Here is a 21,175-nt window from a genome sequence, read left to right on the forward strand (position 1 = left end):
AGCAGGGAGAAGAGAGAGGCATGTGCTCCCCAGCCCAGCAGAGTCCCCTCAGCCTCCTTTGCCAGCACCATGAGGGGAAGAGGCCCTGCCCCCCCAGCCCAGCTTCCATGGGGGGAGGGGGCCTCCAATTTTGTGCTTGCCCAGGGCCCCCCCTACACATTAATTCACCTCTGGGCATAGGGCTGGATGTGGAGCAGTATGGGGGAGAGGTTGGGGTTGCAGGGCCCAATATGGGGCAGTGGGAGGGGGGACGGTTGGTGCAGGGCAGATGTGGAGCAGTGGCAGCACAAGACAGTGGGTGGTGGCAGTGGCAGGCAATTGGCTAGTATTTGTTATATCAAAGTGCCTTCTGAGTCACCATGAGAGAGTGGCAGCTTCTCCTAAGACCTTGTTGCAATGTGAACATAGATGTCTAACGTAATATATTAAAATGTGTTATGAAAACGCCTCACATTGGCAGTTTTAATAATTTTCTTAACCATTTTCATAACATTTCTTTAAAAAAATGTTAACAGAGACTCACTCAACCTAAGGACCAGTTCCATGGAAACAAATGGTTGGTAAAAGATATTGCTTTGCTACAGCATGATCAAAAAGACATCCCAAAGGAAATAATAATGGTCTGAGGTATGGTTCTACAATTTATTACCTTGCAAAAAATAATAATTACCAGGGGCTTGTTAAGGTATTCACAATTATGACAATGTTAGTGAAAACTGAACTGGTCATCTTTTGGTTCTGGCTTAATATTAAAGAAAAACAATGTAGACAAATAAGAGGGACTAATTTTACACCAGCTTGTGATTTTTTTGGGTTTATATTGATGGAGATTGCATCAATTTATGTTGGTGGATTAGTTCCTGGCTAGTAGAATATTCTTGAGCTGTGCAAAGAAAGCTGCTCTATGAGGATAATGAGTCAAATCTCATGATTTGAGACATAAGGTGACCTCTGGTAGCTGTCAGACAGAAATATTTTTCGTCAAGTTGATGCAGTTATTCCAAATTATTTTCGTACTCCATTAAATCTCTCAAGCTAAACGGTGTTTGGCTACAGCAGGGCTTCATCTCCTGTCCTAAACTTCAGTGTTGTTAGGTAATAGGTACAGTTTTAAATGAATATTCACCGTAATTCCTTCACCTATCACCAAATGCAAAGCTTCATTAATTGTTTTTAAAGTGTTTTGAGATAAATTGAAAGTCATAATAGAGGTGCTTATCATTATTCACAGCATTATACAGATGATTAGTTGCATTATGGGTTTGTTTTCACCTTCCTATGAAGGTATAGCTCTATTCTCATAATACGGTCTGTATAGATGGAGCGTGCTGTTTCAGCAGTGCACTGAAATTAGAGGGTTTCTGTTCACGTGGTTCCAATTGCAGCATTGGATCCAACAGGGACAAGTCTTTTGTAAATCTTCTAAATACTATTTTACAAATACAATTTTGCTGATCTACTTTTGCTCTAAAAACTGAGAAATGTCTGTAGATATAGAGAGCGCTAATGATATTTTTTTTCTATTTCTTTTTCAATGGTACTAAGGTCATATTTTTCTATTTCTCAAAACATAAGCAATATAGAGTAAAATCATTCTTTACAAAATAAAAATATGGGATGCAAGCCTATAGTAATTTTGTTATTGCTCTGAGATACTTTAACTCTTACCCAAATCAGCCAGTGGTATTTAAAAAAACATATAAGCACAAGATACTACACCAGGGGAAGAATAATCAAAAGAACACACACATAATGGGTAATAACTGGCTGGATGGTGGGGTTTTGGTAGATCACAGATATGACTGAACATGAGCCAGCAGTGTGGTGCAGCTTTGCAAAAAAGGCAAGTGTAGTTTTGGGCTTCATCAATAGGAATATTAGGTGTGAGACATGGGAAGTGATACCACCGCTCTACTTGGTGCTAGTTAGGTCTCAGCCAGAATATTGTGTGCAGTTCTGACCTCTGTATTTTGAAAAGAATATGGGAAAGTTAGAGAAGGTCCAAAGGCAGATGACAGAAATAAAGGATTGGAAGGCAAGCCATACAAGGAGAGGTTGAGAGTACTAAGAGGCTGAGAGAATTAAGGTTGCAGAAAAGGTGCTTGCTGGGGAACATGGTGGTAGTCCTAAAATATCTGAAGAGCTGCCATAAAGAAGAGGGGGGCACCTTTTTCTCCTTTGCTGTGGAGAGTACAATGCATAACATACACTTAGAATAATTACAGTAAAGTAGGTTTAGAATAGATATCAGAAAAAAATCTAGATCTAAATCTAATTTAGAATAGCTATCAGAAAAAAATCTATTGAAGAGCAATAGTTCTAAGCCCAAGAAACCCATTACGCATAGTACAGAGTCCAGAGCAGGTGAAAATTGGAGAGGATCATGCTCAGCTGAGGAGAATGAAGCAGAGCTCCAAAATCAGCTTGGTTATGAAAGATTAAAGGAGCTGGGTTAAGTTTACAGAAGGGATAAGATGATAGAAAGAGGAGTTTTGGCCCTTCAGTTAGAGTGTCTGATGCATGGAGTCGTGTTTAGAGTCCCCAAGTTACATTGCAGAGTGGAGAGTGTTTGGTTTTTCCCATTCTTCTGGGAATTGCTGGTTTCCACAATGGGGCTGGAAAGAGATATTTTCCCCTCTATTGCTACAGATGTTTGAATGTTTTTTCACCTTCCTCAGAAGCATTAAGTGTTGGCTATAGTCAAAGTTGGGAATTTTGAGTAGGATGTGCTGATGCTTTTGCTAGGACTTAAAGAACCCAGAAGTTCCTGGATAGAGAGTCTTGGTCCTCTGCCTAGGGTCCAACCAAACACCACATTTGGAATCAGGAAAGAATTATATCTCACAGCCAGATTTGCATGGACAGTGAATGTTTTTGCCTTCCTCTGAAGTGGCAGGTGGGAGAAGAGGGAATTGTCCTCTTCCTTGGATCTTTTGGGCATATTTTAACAATTTCTCCTGACCATAATCATCTAACTAACACTGTCCTTGCTCTCCTGCCTTACCTGTGGCAAGTCAGAGTATTTCTGATATTTTCAGATATGACGCCTGGTACTTAAGCAAGAAAAGTTCATGAAGATTTAAGAATGGGTTAGGCAAACACTTGTCTAGGATGGTTTAGATAAAGATGATCTTGCTTTAAGCAGGGGATTCGATTAGCTGACCTCTTTTTCAGGTCCTTTTCCGCCCTACTTTTTTGTGATTCTGTGCCACTTCCCCCATATATAATGTTGTGACTACTTCTTAGCTAGTTTGAATTGGCAGTGCTCCAGTGACCTTGATGAAGCTGCACTGATATAACAGCTGAGGATCTGACCCAGCTCCATTGTTTTTCAGATCCATGGTTGGGTCCATGTTAAAAAGTAAATGAGATTTTTTTGTGAACACTTTTAATGCATTTCCATTAGAGGTCCAGATAAAGATATAAAGTATCACAGGGAGTCCTTAAACTTTTTTTGAAAACCCATTTGTTTCAGTGCATTTAGGATTCTATATAAAAAAAACCAACATGAGAGTGCTTCTGTTTTCTCCTTCTCTCCCTCACATCCAGATGTTGCAATTATCTGTAATATGCAAGGTAATATCTCAGAGAGTGGCTGTGCAAGCTGTCCTCAGAGCTTCTCCAATGCCCTTTTATTATTTGCATTATAGTAATGCCTAGAGGATGGAATCAAACTCTGGGCCCTATTGTGCTCAGAACTATATGTATACACACTAAGAAAGTCACTGCCCTGAAAAGCTGCATGTTAATAACATGCCTACACTGCATCAGACTGTGCCATGGAGCATGACTGTAAAAACACATCTCACCTATGCTCCTGCTGCAGGAATACTTCATGCCAAAAGGAAATTGCATTGCTCCTTCCAAGATCACACCCCAGATGAAGAGCCTAAGACCAGCCCTGGGCATGAAACACATAAGCAAATGCATCTGATAGGCTCCTGTCCACTCCAGTCCCATTCCCTATCCTCCACTTCAATTTCCTGCCACACCTTGATGTTAAAGAGAAATTAACAAGAATCAGGAGGTCAGCAGTCAGTCTGGGCCATATGGAGACATTAGTTTGGTGAGACCTGTTCCACAGGGCTCCACCTCCCCTATATCCTGTCCTCACCACACCTTACTGGGTTGGTATCTATCTCTTTCATACCAACATGTCCAGTTCCTTTGTTCCTTGAGTGCATTGAATCCACCTTGTCCAGACTTGCACACTGGACGGTCATTGTAACCTCACAGGTATATTTCTCCCTTAGAGGGATTATCAGTCACCAATCAGTCCTTATGTCAATCACTCCTTCTTTGGAGGAATTCTCTGTCACCCCTTGGTCCTTATATAAATCAGTCCATCCTCAGAGGAGCCCTCAGCCCTCCATCAGTCCTTATGTAAATCACTCCATTCTCAGAGTAATGGTCCATCATCAATTGGAACTCACCCAAATCTCTCTGAGGAGCAAGTCCACTCTCAGTCAATTGACCCCTTGCTCAAAGGACTGTAAAGACTGGACTTTTCCTTCAGTCAGCCAGCCTGGGTTACAATCAGTCTGACATGCAGGTACAAGCAACCCCTGCCTGAATCCACTTAGCACTTAGTGAGTTTCATTATAACACTGAGCATGGGGGTAGGGAGAAGCAGCAGTGGCAGCATCAAATGAAGAGGTGAGTGGCAGCCAGTGGGGCCCAGGGCAGGGTGGCAGGAGTACAGGGTCCACTCCAGCATGTGGTGCTGGAGCAGCTAGCTGGCTGGTGGGTGTGTGGGCAGGGAGGAGCGGCAGTGGCAGTGAGAAGGGGTATGTGGCTTGAGCGCAAAGCCTGAGCCAGTGTCCAGGTCCAGGGCCAGCAGCTGGGCTAGGAGCATGGAGTCTGCTCCAGCACGTGGTGCTAGAGTGGTTGGCGTGTGGGTAGGGAGGAGCAGTGGCATTGGTAAGAAGGGGTGAGCGTTGGGCCAGTGACTGGTGCTGGGGTGGTTGGGGTATGTGAACATGGTTCCCAGGCCAGCAGCTGGGGCCAAGACAGTCAGGGGGTGTGAGCATAAAGCCTGGGCTGGCCCCCAGCCTGGGCCAGCAGGGTGGCAGGAGCACAGGGCCCAGGCCAGTGCCTAGGGCCAAGGCTGGCGGGGTAACAGGAGTGTGGGGCCCAGGCTGGCACGTGGTGCTGGAACGGCTGGTGGGCAGGCAGGGAGGGGGCGGCAGAATCAATTATATTTATTTACATAATTTTTTATAGGGAAATGGGTTTTGCTTAACATGGTTCCACTTAATGCTTTTTTTCTGAACCAATTAGGGGTGCTAAGCAGGGGTTGCCTGTATTTCTTTACTCAATTGATTCTGAATTCGTAACAGGTAAACAGATCCTCTCTCTGAGCAATCTTCTGAGGGGTTCCAGATTGGGCTTCCACTTTCCCAAGCCCAGCCTTGGCTCCTAATTCAGCCATGCTTAGCTGGCCTGTCATCAGAACTCACTGTGCTGCCTCTCCTCCCAGCTTCTCTGGTGTTCAGTCCTGTTCTAGGCCCCCAGTGCTCCCAGCTCTGCTCCATGCCTCTGCATGGACTGTGCTGTCATCTGAAACTGCCTGCATGACTCCCCTCTCAGGGGAGAAAGAATTGGCACATATTTGTTCCTGCCTTCCAGGTTCCTGGACCAATCATTGCCAGCTCCTGAACCGTGCCTCAGCATTTGCCTGGGAATCACCTCCTTTCCCAGACAGGGTCCCCACTTCAGCTGTTGGTGGGGGTGGTTGGCCAGCTCTGCATCCAGGTAAGCTGGTTTCCCCAGTGCCAGTATCTTCCCTTTGGAACAGGGGCCATGGATGGTCCAGTTACATACTAGAAAGCCGCTGCATGAGATTTTCTTAGTGTTTCGTTCATGTGGTCTTGTTCTCTTATTATGGATCATTTAAAATTGCTACTACCCATTGATGCAGAGAATGTGTTTGGAGGGATGAGGGCAAGAGCTGTGAACTGGACCCATGCCTGTTCCGGCTTGTAAAAGCCAACCAGGAAAGACTGGAGCTACTGCTGGCAAGGATTATCAGTCCCTCCCTTGGGAGGACAGGGTACTGGACACTCTTACACCTCTGATTGTCTGGCTCTGCTCAAGAAGCCATCACTTGATACTGACTCCGCATCTTGTTATTGCCGTGTCTCCAACTCCTTCTTTTTGGCATATCTGGATGCCATTATTTTTCTGGACCCTTGTCAGTAAGGCTTTCATCTTGGATATGGAACAGAATCTGTGCTTGTAAACTTAGTTGATGATCCTTCAGCTGGAGATCAACAGGGGAAATTTTGCCTTGCTGATCTTACTCGGTCATTCAGCAAAGTTTGATATAGTTGACCATGTGGTGCTGATAAAGTATTTACATGATCTGGTGGGTATTCATGAGATGGATGTAAATGGGTTCTTCTCTTTCTAGCAGGGTGGTGCCAGAGGGTGGTGGCGGCCAAGTGATTGTCATCCCCTTGGGATCTGTGGGGTCCCCCAGAGCTCTATCTTGTCTCACTTCCTCTTCAATGTATATGAGGCCACTGGGTGAGGTTATGTGGAGATTTGGAGTGCAGTACCATCAGTATGTTGATGATATTCAGCTCTCTCCTCTTTTCTTCTTACCCTGCCTCTGCAGTTTCAGTCCTTTCCCAGAGTTAGACTGCAGCTGGGAACTGAATGCAAGTGAACCAACTGAAACTGAATCCAAACAAAGCAAACTTGACTTGTGGGGACTGGGACACCTATCGCTGATGGGATTCAGGCTTCCCTTGTCCCTCAGGTCCATAGCATTGGGGTGCTGCTGGATCCTCTGCTGCACCTGGATCTTCAGTTGGCAGCTGTGGCTAGGAGCACCTTTCACCAGCTTTCTACTGAGAGGGCTGCAATATTTTCTTTCAGAACCTGATCTGGCCACTATCATCCATGCCTTCATAACCTCAAGACTAGAATACTATAATGTGCTATACTTGGGGCTGTCCTTGAAAAAGGGCCAGAGGCTACAGCTAGTACAGACCATGGCATCTCAGCTTCTGAAGGGGTGGGTCACCAGGAGCACATAACTCCAGTATTCCAGCATCTGGATGGGCTCTCCATAGCTTTTTAGGCACAATTTTAAGTCCTGGTTTTGACCTATAAGGCCCTAAATGTCTTCTTTTATTTATTCTATTTTCCCTCTTAAGCAGGTCTGCTTCTCCTGCTCTAAGATGCTCTGAGCCTTTGTTCATAAGGGTGACAAACAAATCATATAAATAAAAATAAATACAGGTGGAGTAAGGGCAAGTTGGCAGGATATGTTTCATGGCAGCATCTCTGGCATGGTCCAGTAATGTTGGCATGCTCAAAACTGACAAGCTAGATACACAATAGCAGGGGGAACAGTGGTGCAAAGATTTGAAATGTTTTGTCCAAGACCATTCCATGCAGCAAGTTAGAGAGAACTGAAGTTCCCTAACGTTTAATCTAGTGCTCCACTCACTAGATTGTTTTGCCTCTCAAATGCTCCCTTTCATTTGCCACTTACAGTACTACTATTAGCCTTGTTTCAAGGCTATGAATAAAATTAGATAGTTGAGATATACTTTTGGTAACTTGTGAGATGTATAAATATTGAAAGGGACCTAAAAGAATGGCTTGGTCTTGACACCCCTTTACGGGTTCAAATGTCCTACTAAGTTCTGCTATACTCCGTGGGCTTTGCACCTTCTCACGTCCATGAAGTAGATTATGCATATTTCTGGAAAAACAGGGTTTAATCCATTCTAGAAGAAGGTCGTTTTCAGACTTTTCAGACTTTTATATAACCTACTTCCTATTACTTTATCTTGCATTTTTGACAATTCATGATAAAATAACTCTTTGAAATTGATCAAAGTTCATTTTAACAGCTGTACAGAGTCATGAATTATTAATGATCAGCAAGTAAACTTGGCAAGATAAGATCAGAGAGAAGATGTATAGGGTTGCTTCTCTGTGTGTCATCACCAAGATCAGACAATTACACCATAGAGAGGCTCTGCTTTATAGACCACCTGCTAATTTCTGTAATGGCCCAGTCAAGCAAGGTGCTAAGCTCCCTTATTGGTGGAAAATGATGGTGCTCAGTAGCTCAAACCCTGACAGAATCACATACCCCAGAGGCAGCAATTTGAAGTTTCATATGTTTGGAGAAATGTTACCAGTTCTGACAGTTGGCCCATTTTAATTAGAGGGAACCACAATTTCTCTTTTTTTCTCAAGCCCACAAAGTATTTCAAAATGGAAGAAACATTTTACTTGCAGCCATTGAATCTAGTTACATAATATTTTAAAAATCTCAAGACATTCTAAATAAATTACATATTATACAAGGCTCCATTTGGAGGCACACATGTATATATTGTATAAAGTCTTCCCACGTCTTCTGACAATTTCTGCTCTGGAATCTAAGCTAAAGCAAAAAGCATAAGATATAAATCTTGCAGGATTTCCACTCCCCCTGTGCAAAAAAAAAAAAAAAAAGGGCACCTCAAATTATGAACCAAACTTTATTTCCCACACAAATGCACATACACCTGCACAGGTGTCCCCAAACAAGACTTTATCCCTAGAGTGCTCATACAGCAGTCTGCAGCTGCCCCCAAGTCTGAGTCCAGCTCCTTCAGTCCAGTCCTGGCTGACTGAGCCAATGAGAACTCCAACTCCACTGCGTACTCCTCCTCTGTGTAGGGCTGACCAGGGTCCATGTGCACATGCCTTTCTCTTCGCTTTTTTCTAGCCTCAAATGTCCTCTTCATTTTCCCCTTGCCCCCCAGCCTTTGAGGTTTCCTGAGTTTCAGTCCAAATTAACAGGCATATGCAGGCTGCCCCCCTGGTTTCACCTGCTGTTACACACATCACATTCACATTATGCTTGTCTCCCAAAGTATTACACTGTCATGTCTTTGCTCATTAGTTTTAAAGTCTTTCTTCAGCTGGGATAATAGAAAAAACATATCTCTTCAGTCATCCCATTGCAATTCTAGTCCTTCCTAGCGGGGCATATAAATTTCTTGTTTCTTGCTTGAGGATTTAGATATACAACTTCAGATAGTCTTAATGAGAGTAACATTCCTAATCCCCACACACAATGCACTGAAAATGTACCCAGAATATAAAAAGGGAGACTGGAATCTCAGCTTTAAGCATCTTTGTCTTTTTCTTTTCTCTCTACATTATTTGCATCTGCATAAGTTTGCTTAATTAATTGACATCTATTTTGAGGACATTTTTCTTCATTTTCTGAGCCTGTCTGGTTTTTGTTGGGAGTGGCCAGGCTTGAGTGCATCTCTTCAACTAGTAGGCTAATTCTTGAGGGGGTTAGGAGAACAGATTTACCAAATTGGTCCTGTTATTAACCTGATTGCTTTAAAGCTTAGACAACAACAAGGTGTTCATTTCCCAGTTTGATTTAATTAGGAAACTCCACCATGAGTCAAATGAGCATGGAGAATGGGCTGTTTTATGATATTTAAATTGTTGCATTTCAACAACTACTGAGGAAAACACCTTCCTGCAGAGCTTACATGGAGTAGTATTTGACTAAGCAGTCCTCACTTTTTCCTACCTTCTTTCCAAGTGGTTTTTTGTTTACCTTTGGTTCCTTTTTTTTTTTTTAATTAAATCAAACCCTATTCCTTTTCGTACCCACTCTCTTCCCCTTTGAACTTTGTAGAGGAACCCTAGGATCTCAGAAAAATGCCAATGGTAACGCATTTTTTATTTTTATGACAACCCTTTTGTTCCATTTGTCTCCAGCACCCTCTGCTTGTGTGTATGCATGCTCACACATGCTCCCAGCAAAGACTGGCAGAGAAACCAAATCAAATGCGTTTGAGAGAAAGGAACACCATGTAAAACTAGAAACTGTTTCTGTTTATGGAACATGCATAGAAACCCAAAGGGTGAACTTCTCTGTGCCTCAGGGGTGCTCTAACTTATACTCTGAACATTATATTTCAGCAGGTCCCTTCCCTCCCTATCAGATTTTCAGGTCTTGGGTCAGTCTCCTGCTGTGGACCATCTGCAAGCAATGTATGCAAATCAGTAAACTGGAAACTGTTGGATGCATGACAATGCAGTTGCCCCAGTGTTAGCAGACAGTAAATCTCACCCAACTATACCATTTTGTATCCTTGTCTCTCTGTGATGTTGCCTTTTTTTCTATGAGGCTCCTGTTTGGAATTCCTTTGTTGACTTGCAGCATCCCATCTCTTCTTTTTGAATTCTCTCCCAAAAACGTACTTGTTCAGCCATGAGATCCATGCTGGTATTCTATACAGTGTTTTGGCATACACATTGCTTGTCTTGAATTATAAGACCCTTGGATCATCCTTCATATTCTGTAAAGGCAGAACGTATTGTTGTATTCTATAAATCAAATATTTGACTAATGCTGCTGCAGAGTTATGCTATGATCTTTTGGAAAAAGCCATTTCTAAGTTGAAGGGAAAACTACATGTTATGCAGGTTGAACCCTTTGTTACCAGTTCCTTCTGCAGCTCTGCATAGGGATAGAACATAGCATTATTTCTTTAATGCCTGTATTTCCACAGCTTGGTATTATGAGGTCATGCTGGAGCGATTATCACTGGTCTCAAATCCCTCACTTCTTTGCTTTTGTCAACCATCTTGAACTTCATTGTTGGGGGTTCTGGTTTTCTCTGATAAAAAAACTTCCCCAATTTTCAGATTAGAAAAAGTAACCCAAAATCCACATTTTTTTCATTATCAATATGAAATACTACTATATTTATAACTATATAATAGTAGTGTTTCATTTTAATCACAGAAAATGTGTATTTTAGGTTTGTTTTTTTAATTCTGAAAATTGGGGATTATTTTTATCAGAGAAAACCAGGATCCCTGCTCATTGTAGCCACTACTACAGTCTTGAACTTACTATGACACACTGTTCAACCACTGCATTGACCACTTGTTGCCAATCTAGCACTGCCTTGGTGGCACAAACAGCAATTATGTTTTGGATTCATCTTATGTTGACCCATCCCAAAAGTCCTGTGTGATTTAGATTGATACTGTACCTTTTATGGAAAGCAGCTTTTGTGATACTTTTTTTTCTTAATTAAAATGTTCCTTATGATTCATAGATAACAGAGCATTCCAAACAGTCCAGACAACAGTAGTAAAAAAGCATTGGTATTTGTACTGGTTATAAATTTTTAAATTCAGAATTCCATGCTGTTTTATCAGAAATAAGGAAGACATGATAAAAAATCAATTTAGGGAACAGGGGAGTAAGAAGCTGATGATCCTGAACTGCTCTTCAGTAGCAGTGGCAAAAAAATCCATGTTACAAAGGTGTTCAGATATATTAATACATTTTAAATAAATAATAATCATTAATGATGAAGAACAAATTATTAATTTACTGAAATAATACATCTGAAGTAGCTAATTACATTTAAAAAAACCTCTGGAAAAAACATTTTTATCAGCCTTCATTGTCAAATGGGTTTTTTATTTGCCATGTATGTTTTGCATTTTATTTTATTTTATTTTTAACAGGAATACAAACCTTCTCTGGAAGCAACAGGAAACATTGCAATACAAATACATTTAGTACAACTGCTCCTGCTTTTCTCCTAGAACGAGAACCCATGAAAGAATTCACAGCTGATGCCAGTGGTTCTTTGAAAGTGAGAACGCCATCCAAAGCTATCTCTAAGTCCAAAGAGATTCAACCACAGTGGTTTCCAAAACCAAAGATCCCTGTATTTAATTGTGTGTATGATATAAAGGCTTTACCAAAACTTGTTCTAGAAGAAAATGATCTCCACAGAAAAAATCAGTTCTCCAAAGGTAAGCTGCGAATCCTGCCTTGGCTATTTGGAATATGCTTTAAATGGTGAAATGAGATCAGACTCAAAGATATATCTGGAATAAGGTAAAACTACTGTAGTCTATGTTTGCCCCCTTTTTGATGGTCATTTAGTGAGAAGTCATTTCACATAATCAATTTGTATATATTTATTGTTGTGGTCTAGGAACACCAGAAACAAAAAATAGAATTGAGCTTTTTATATACACACACATTCCTTTGCCACAAAGCCTGCCAGCTGTCAAGGAGATAGGTGCAGGGGCTTCCAGGTTCTGGGTCACTGCACTTCTGGCTGCTGACAGGGAAAATTTGTGACATGGGTGCTTGTGGGACTGTCTGTCTTGGGGCACAGTAGGGTGGAAACTGCAGGCCTGCTAGGCCCTGCTGTGGCCATGAAGCCTGACAGCTGTCAAGGAGATAGGTGCAGGGGGGTTCTGGGGCCCTGCACCCCTAGCTGCTGACAGGCAAAACTCGTGACATGGGTGGGTGACACTATGTGTATGTTAAGGTGCACCCTCACTCAACTGACACCAAGGCAGAAAGCATAGCGGTTCAAACAATGCTGCCTTTTATGCAGTTTTTCCATCCCTCCCCCAGAGCACTGGGATTGGAAAGGGCTTTAGGAAAGGATGACAGTCACTGGCCAGCTACACAGTCAATAATCAGAGCACTCCTTCCCTCCCTTCCCCGTCCCTTCCCCCCTGCTTCTTACTTTAGTTTCTGTTTCCCTGCAGGCAAGCCCAGCTTGAGCTTTGAAACTTGAAATGTTGCAAAATTTTGAAACATTTTGACTTGTCTCATTTTGTTTTGAGGCTGTTTTGAAGCTCTCTGTTTCATTTTGATTTCACTGTTTCAAGCTCGAAACAAGTAAAAAAAGCACTGAAATGAAACTGCCAGTGAAATTTCGCTGGCTGTTTCATTTTGACACTATTTTGACCAATTTTGAGGTTGAAACAGCAAAATTGGAATGAAACAAAGCATGTCGAAATAGCCTTGAAACAAAATGAGGCTGGCCAAAACTTTTTGAAAGTCGAAACATTTCAACCTTGGGCTGGGGATGGGAAGTCAGTCTGACTGAAGCTGGGCTGACTTCCCATCCCCAGGGCAAGATCCAGTAGGGGGTGGTGAGGCAGCCCAGCTGGGCAGCTTCCCGGTCCCCTGTGCTAGATTGCACCGGGGTGGAAGGCAGCCCAGCTGGGTTGCTTTCCCGTGCTACATTGTGCTGGGGGTGGGAGGGAGCCCAGCTGGGCTGCTTCTCTGTCCCCTGTACTACATCACTATGTAGGCAATGTACATGCTATGGCACGATCTAGCATGGGGGACAGGAAAGCAGCCCAGCTAGGCTGCCTCCCACCCCCAGAGTGATCTAGTGCAGAGGACAGGAAAGCAGCCCAGCTGGGCTACTTTCTGCACCTGGCATGATCTAGCACGGGGATGGGAATTCAGCCCAGCTGGGCTGCCTCCCACTCCTGGTGCAGTCTGGTGGGGATGGGCAAGCAGCCTAGCTGGGCTGACTTCCCATCCCCAGTGAAATTTTGAAACAGCGTCAAAACAACCTTTCTGTTTCAATGTTTTGACTTAAATGAAATTCAAAATGAAACACTGTTCTGTCGAACCGTCAAAACTCAATGCAAAATGAAATGATGTCATTTTGCACAGCCCTAATGACTACCTCCCAGCCCTGCAGGGCAGGGAGCACTCCCTGAATGAATAGGACTGGAGGGCTTCAGGTCCCCCAGTGTCTGTTCCTGGGCACTAGGTGATGGATCTCCTGCTCCAGGCTTCTCTGGCACTGTGTCCCAGGCAACACTTCCCACAACCCTGGCTGCCTGGGTGCCATTTCCACCCCCCACCAGCCTCCCTAAGGGGCACATACGAGAATGTGGGGAAATATGAAATGAGGAAGAAATGTGCCTCAGTTTACAATGCTGCAGTTGCCAAACTGTTCTTGTTTTTAGTAAAGAAAACCTGTTGAATGTTGTCCATGTCACAATTTAGTCCCTCTTCCCATTGATGCAAACCAGCAAACCTTTTGATGGGGTGAGAGAAGTTTGTGAAAGATGTGAAATGACTTAGAAGGGAAGGTAGGACTGGGAGAGGGGAGGGGGTTGGTGTTAGGGCAGAACTCAGCACAGAAAAATGGAGAGGGGGCACGGGGAAGGGGGCTTTAGACTTGGCACACTGATTCCCAGACTCAGGAGTGCAGACCAGGGACTTCTCCATGTAGAAGAAGCTGGACAGATAGGCAATCCCAGGCCCATGATCTGCTTGAGCGAGGTATGGGTTACAGGGGTGGAAGGCAATTGCAAGGCCGGGGAGGAAGTGGCTGCAAGGTGGAAGGCATCATCACAGCAAGGGCTGTAGATTCCTGGCACTCCCTTGCAGGACCCCCAGCCCCAGACCCCCCGCTCCCAGGGCCCAGTCTTCCTTGGTTGGGATCCAGACCCTGTAACCCTTGTCCACACCTAGGGCCCACCTCATGTGGCAGGACCAAGCCTGCACATAGCTGCACATCCCTGCCATGGCTGGGGTGCTCCCCTGCAGTAGGATCAGGGCCAGGAGAGGTATTGTGGGAAGCAGAAAAGCTCACCCCTAGACCCTTTGCCCGGTGAGTCAATGAGCTGCTGCAGGTAGACTCTGATGCCACATGCTGTCCTAGCAACAGCCTGGCCCAGCAGTCTGAGATACTATGCTCCTCCCCCCCTCCCTGGTTCTGAGCATTCCTGCACCCCGCCAGGACTGTCCTGGAACCACTGTGGGGGGGCAGGCTGTGTACACAGGGTGATGACCAGAGCTGAGGAGGGGACGTGGATTGCCTTAAGGAGGAGGACGGTGTCCTGGACAACCCTGGCCTTGGGCCCCAGATACCACAGTCCTGGTCCCCTCACTCACTACTTCCCATCAAAGTGGGTCCTGCAAGAGCCTTTCTGCTTCCTCAGACCATGGGTCACCAACTCCCTCACCCTACTCTTCCTGTCCTGAGTCCACTTCCCAGTCCTCTAGCTCCCAGTCAGAATGTGGTGAGGACTGTTCCCCCCACCCAGCATCCAGAAGTCTCTCCTGCAAGATCTGTATTCCTGTCACCCCTGGAGCAGAGCATGGCACGCTGTTGGAGGCTGGGTGCAGGTTTGGATTAACACATAGGCAAACTAAGCACATGCCTAGGGCCTTGAGCTTCAGGGGGCCACAGTCCTTCCCTCCACAGTGATGGCACAAATGGACCCATCTGCCTCCCTTCCCTTTCCTTCCCCTTCCCTCCGCTGGCCACACCATTGCAGCAGCTGTTTCCTAGAAGCAGCTCTGAGCCCTACTCACTGCTCCCCATGGCCGGCAGCACCGGCATGGGGAGGGGAGTCTCGACCAGTCACGGGCCCATGAGTTTGTTTGCCTAGGGCCCACTAAAGGGTTAATTCAGCCCTGGATGGATAGTAGCCTCTCCCATCACCCCTAGCCCAGGGGCTATGGGCCCTCTGCATGAGGCAGTGCTGGCGCCAGTCAGGAATATCATGAGTGGCCGCAAAGCAATCCAGGACCCTTGCATAAAGTCCCTCTCCTGTCACAGAGACTCTGCCAGATCCATAGAGGTATGAGTTGCCTCCTCAAAACAGTGGGTGGCCATCTCAAGCAGCCTGGATGTAGGCATCCCCCAGGTCTCTCCTCTTGCCACTCCCTTAGCTCCTGGCACAAAGATTCAGTTGTTCATGGTTGTTGCTCAGAGGCAGCAACTGAGGTCTGCAACATCTTCTTGTTTCTTCAGTGTTTGCTATGGACATTCCTCATGCACTCTGCAGCTGTAACCCCATGTCCCTGAGCAGCATTGCATCCTCTGTATGCTGTCCTCCCACTGGAGTTTGACAGGGGAGATGCAGCCTTTGTGTGAAGCTGCAAATTTTGATGATAAAATTAAGTTTAAAGGCAGGCATTTTGGACCCTTTTTGCCTTGGCTTCCCTCCAAGAAAGAAGGGAGGGAAGAGAGGAGGTGACTGGTCTGCCCAGTGCTGAAAGACAGAAACCTCTTGAGTAATAAGTGGCCTGGATCCCTATGCTTTGAGGCCGGGTGATTACTGGTCCCCTGCACCCTTCCATCTATGCACCAGTCCCCCCACTTCTGAGCTTCTCAGCCATGAATGCTGCATGCCAGAGTTTGGGGGGGCATGGCGACTGACTGCAGGTGGCAGCAGTAGTATCAGTGGCAGGGGCATAGTGTCGGTGTGCGAGGAGCTCACGCAGGCAGCTGCAGCACTGTTGGCGGTGGGGGTGAGCCAAGCAGAGAGCTCCTGCAGGCAGCTGCGGTGGTGTTGGTGGTGGGAGCAGGAGGGAGTGGTGAGCACTGACGAGTGGTCAGTGACCACCTGCAGACACCATTGGCAGCATTGGCAGTAGCCAGTGGTGATCGTGGACCACTCACAGCTGGTGGCAAGGGGGAGGGGGTGGTGAGCAGTGACTGCCTGTAGGTGCCACCAGCAGCATCAGTGGTGCACCCATGTGTACCCCCTATGTGTCACCAATGTTCTCAGCCACAACAGGCTGGGAGAGGGCTGTGACCACAGGGATAGATGTAATGGCCTCTGGTCCCTCGGGGGCTGGGGAGAGAGGGGTGGGGGAAAGTCCAGTGACCACCTTCTGGAAACAGGCCTACACAGAGGCTTTGGGCTGGTGGGTAATCATTGTGCTGCTACCTGCCTGCCTCATTGGCTGTGGGAACAGCCTGCCTGCTCCCCTTCCATCCTTTCTCCCCAGGGCCTTCATATTTCCCCTGGTGCCTGGGTCCCCATCACAACTGCATGGAGTAGAGCCGTACCATCTCAGGCAAGATGGTGTCCACAATTGGTGCCAGAGACTTCACCAAAACTGGTTGGAGGGCTGGCTGTGGGTGCTTTGGGTCATACTGCAGCAATAGCCACTGTGTTGGTATCCAGGGGGTGCTCTGTATGTCTGGAAGCAGGGTAGTGAGGAGGTGTCAGAGGAGTGGGAGTGGGACATCTGCAGAAGCTTTTGGGAATGACATCATAGGGACCATGTGTTCAGCTGCAGTCTTCAGGGTTGAGGACTTAAGGAGGGACTCCAAGATGAACATGAGTCGTCAGTGTGACAAGTCATCAGAAAAGCTAACTGCACTTTATCATGCATCAGCAGATGCATGACAAACAGAACCAAGGAGGTGATACTTCCCCTCTATCAGGCACTGGTCAGGCCGCAATTGGAATACTGCATCCAGTTTTGGGTGCCACACTTCAAGAGGGATGTGGATACCCTGAACAGAGTGGCCAGAGAAGGGTTACTTGTATGGTTACGGGCTTGCAGGCCAAGCCCTATGAGGAGAGACTAGGGCACCTGGACCTCGAAGATTGAGAGGTGACCTTGTGGCAGCCTATAAATTCATCAAGGGGGCACAGAAGGGAATTGGTGAGGCTCTACTCACCAAAGCACCCCTGGGGGGTCACAAGAAATAATGGCCATAAGTTAGCAGACAGCAGATTTAGACTGGACATTAGGAGGAACTTCTTCACAGTTAGAGTGGCCAAAATCTGGAATGGGCTCCCAAGGGAGGTGGTGCTCTCCCCTACCCTGGGGGTCTTCAAGAGGAGGTTGGATGGGCATATGGCTGGGGTCATCTGAACCCAGCACTCTTTCCTGTCTATGCAGCGGGTCAGACTCGATGATCTATGGAGGTCCCTTCCAACCCTAACTTCTATGAATCTATGAATCTCCCATGAGGTAGAGGGCTTGGCCTCAGGCTCTGGGTCCAGGTCCTGGGTCACAATGTCCATGGCATCAGAGCTTTCACCCTGGTATGGTTCACCATACTCTGTACTCTCAACAATGCCTGAAAAGATGTGAAGGGAGCTGCGGTACAGTTCTGCTCCCAGATCCTATATTGATCTGAGGACTAGCACCAAGGAGCTGGAGTCTTTCAGGACCACCACTAGCAGCAGACCTTGTGCCCCATGGCCCTTGAGGACCTGCTTATGGCCACCTGATTCTCCTATTGTCCCAGGACCTTCCTGAACCTCTTCCTGTGGTAGGGTCCCTGCCTGTGACTCCTTCCCTCCTCCAGTGGTGTTGTACATGTGGGGGTGGTGATGGCCTTGTCCATAGCAAAGAAACAGGACAGCTGCTTGTAAAAGGGTATGCTCTGCCTCTTGTTTCTGGACTTTTTGCTGGTGTCATGCATGTGTTTGTACTTATTCTTTATCCATTTTCTGTTGGCCCAGAACTACATTTTTTCTCTGTTCTGGCCCCAAGCTGGCATCTGTTAGGCAATGTGCTTGAACACATCCCCATTTTGTGGAGCTGGTGCTGGGTCTCATTCTCACCCCAGATGGTGATGAGATTCCCTCATCTCCCTGTAGTCCCAGTTGTGTGACTGGGATTGGGTACTGGAGAAGGATAAAACATGTTCTTCCATGGTCCATGCTGGTGCCCGTGGGTTTTCAGTGTCCATGAGCGGGTGAGGGTCCAGCTGCAAAGGGGTGGGTGGATGGGTGGATGCATGCATGGAAGGAACTATGGGTGCATGAAGGTGCAGCTCCTGGCACATGGCTCTCCCTCTCACTCCAGCTGGATGCTAACCCTGCTCCAAAATGACTGGGTCTCCACTAGCTAAGCCACTCCATGATCTTGAACTTTCCAGGAGTTTCCAGCAGATGCCCCATAATTCTGGCAACACCCTAAGCCTGGAAATTTCTCGTGTTCTCTGACTGCAATACCAAGGCATCTGGCCATACCTCATCTTCTCCTGAAGTTTCCAGGGGCATCTGTCTGCTTGCCCTGGTTTAGATGTTCAGTGCTCCCAGTACTCTGGGATCCTGTAGCTGTGGGCCAAAAATCCTTTGCAGCACCCCAGATGCACACGGCCTGGGTACTTGCCAGCAGTGTCTGAGATATAGAGACAGAGTTGCCTTCATGCCAGCCCAGTCCCCATGTTCTTTCCCCTCTACCACCCCAACCCACCAGAGGTAAGCCATTTGCACTGGCTGCTACTTGGGAGCAGGGGAGTGACTATGCTGGGGTCCAGGGGGCAAGGTGTCTGGCTCTGGCCTTTGAGATGAGTGCAAGTGCCAGGGTCATGGTCTGTGGAGCTTTCATAGTTTCATATTTGGTAGGGTCAGAAGGGACCTAAGCAGATCATCAAGTCTAACCCTATGCCGTGGGCAGGAAGGGATGCTGGGGTCAAATGACCCTGACTAGGTGGCTGTCTAGCCTCCTTTTGAAGACCCCCAGGGTAGGAATGTGCACCACTTCCCTTGGAAGTTGGTTCCAGCTCCTAGCCACCCTGACTGTGAAGTAGTGCCTCCTGATATCTAGGTTGAATCTATTGTCAGTCAACTTATGTTCCTTGTTACCCCTGGTAGCGCTTGGGGGAACAGGGACTCTCCCACTGCCTGCTGGTCCCCCTTGGCAAGTTTATAGGTGGCCACCAGATCCCCTCTCAGCCTTCTTTTGTGGAGACTGAACAGGTTCAGGTTCTGTAGCCTCTCCTCATAGGGCCTGCCCTGCTGCCCCCCAATCATGAGAACTGTGACCTAGCATGGAGGCATGGGGATCCCTGGTTGGGTGTGCAGGTGCCAGGGTTGAGGTCCATAGGCCTGTATCCAAGCTTGGGGACACAGAGTTTTCTGGTCAGGTGTGTGGTACTAGCTTTGGGGTCCTTGGGCCTGTGCCTGGCCAGGGGTTTCTCCTGGTCTCAGTGTTGGGGTCTGCATGTATATTGTGGGCTGCTTCATGACAGGGTGTTAGGGGTGCAGGGACATGGCCCAGGGACTCCAGTCCCAGGGTTCATGCAAGGGACACAGACACTTCCCTTCCACTTGTTGCCTGCCTCTGGCTGACAGATAGCTGGAGGAAGGAGGCAGGGCTGGGGAGAGAAGCTGTGCTTACTTGGCACTGAGAGAGCCTGGGGGCAGGGGCTGTTGGGTACTTGGCTGAGGCAGCTGAGCACAGGCTAAGTGCTAGCAAGCCTCCCTACAAAGGAGGGATAGGGGATGCAAGACAGGCTGGGATGCTGGGGAACAGCAATCTAACTTGAATTAGTAGGGAAACAGTACACAAATTCAATGCATCAGTTTAACCTAAATTGAGCTGAACTGAGTGTACTTCACACTAGGTCTATCTTAGACCAGTGGCGCTCAACCTTCTTCCCCACTGGGCTGGATGGGCAGTGCATGGTGGTTCTGATCTGGTGCCTGGGGCCAGCATGGTGCTCACCATCTGGCTATGTGAAGGGAAGCAGGGGGCAGCCCAGCCTGAGCCCAGCCCCACAGGGGGGAAAGGAGGCTTTACCTGGCCCTGGGAGGATGGGAGGAACATGACCAAGCCCCATGGGGGTGAAAGGAAAAAGGGCTTGGCTTGGTCCTGCAGGGGAAAGGGGACATGGGCCAGACCTAACCCAGTCCCCAGGGAAAAGGTGTTTGGGAATTTGGCAAAGTGGAGGGTGACTATATTAATGGCTACTGGTCCCCTTCCACCAGATTTTTGGACCCATGGGGATCCCCACAGGCCAGATGCAATAGTTCTGTGGGCTGCATCTGGGCTATGGACCAAGGGTTGGGCACTCCATCTTATCTCACTTTCACCATTTTTAGACCAGTCTAGGTGTACTGAACTTCTGTATGGTTACAGATTTAGATTGATCTACGTTCACTTAGACCAGCCTAAGCATAATGTTTGCAAGTGCCGTAATACTGTTGTTTTAGAGGCTGTCTGTATGTACCTTTCATCTTCCAAATACAGGCCTGAAAAAAAACTTTTTAAAACTTTAGCTTTTGTACAAAAGTTTTCGTTCCATACACACTCAAATACCTTTGACTGAATGACACTTAGAGATCAAGATAATGGAGATATACTTGGTAAGTATTTGGCTCTAGTATCCATTCGCTTCTAAGAAGTTATTCTGGGAATGCCTTTTTGGCCTCAGGCATTTTAAAACAGATGTAAAGGTACCGCTGTGATAACAGTATTTCATGTATATGGGAGAAAAAGCCATGATCCTATGTAAACTACAGAATATAACATCTGTTTAAATGACAGAGGCCAGTCTTCCAAAATCAGTGCCTATGTTTATGTGTCCAAATCCATATTAACCCACTAAGAAGAAGCAATTTGGTGCTGCACACATGAACAACATTCACACATCTCACTGATAGCTTTTAGAGCTGAAAGTAATTATCACCTTTAAAAATTAGACCTTTTTTAGTTAAGAAATTAATTTTGTAGGTTTCAAAATGTTCCTCAAGATTGCTTGAAAAAAGCAAAGAATTAATATGTAGGAAAGGAATAAAGATTGTATTAGATGTTATTAGATATACTCAATAACATAGATAATTTTGATATTTT

At 46.3% G+C, this 21,175-nt stretch overlaps 1 protein-coding gene across 5 annotated transcripts in view; it reads left to right on the top strand.

Annotated features, from left to right (window-relative positions):
- C7H10orf90 (chromosome 7 C10orf90 homolog) overlaps nt 1–21,175 on the top strand; it is a 260,979-nt gene that overhangs the window by 203,724 nt on the left and 36,080 nt on the right. For 3 of the 5 annotated variants that reach the window (XM_090057715.1, XM_090057716.1, XM_090057713.1), the window contains one exon: nt 11,527–11,820. In XM_090057715.1, the coding sequence (XP_089913841.1) occupies nt 11,527–11,820 (294 nt within the window). Of the gene's footprint in view, nt 1–5,628; nt 5,755–11,526; nt 11,821–21,175 lie in introns of all 5 variants that reach the window. The other 2 variants (XM_090057717.1, XM_090057714.1) reach the window with 2 other exon arrangements.

This window comes from Crocodylus siamensis, chromosome 7 (genome assembly GCF_052110815.1).
Source record: "Crocodylus siamensis isolate JL-2025a chromosome 7, ASM5211081v1, whole genome shotgun sequence".
Classification (NCBI taxonomy): Eukaryota; Metazoa; Chordata; order Crocodylia; family Crocodylidae; genus Crocodylus; species Crocodylus siamensis.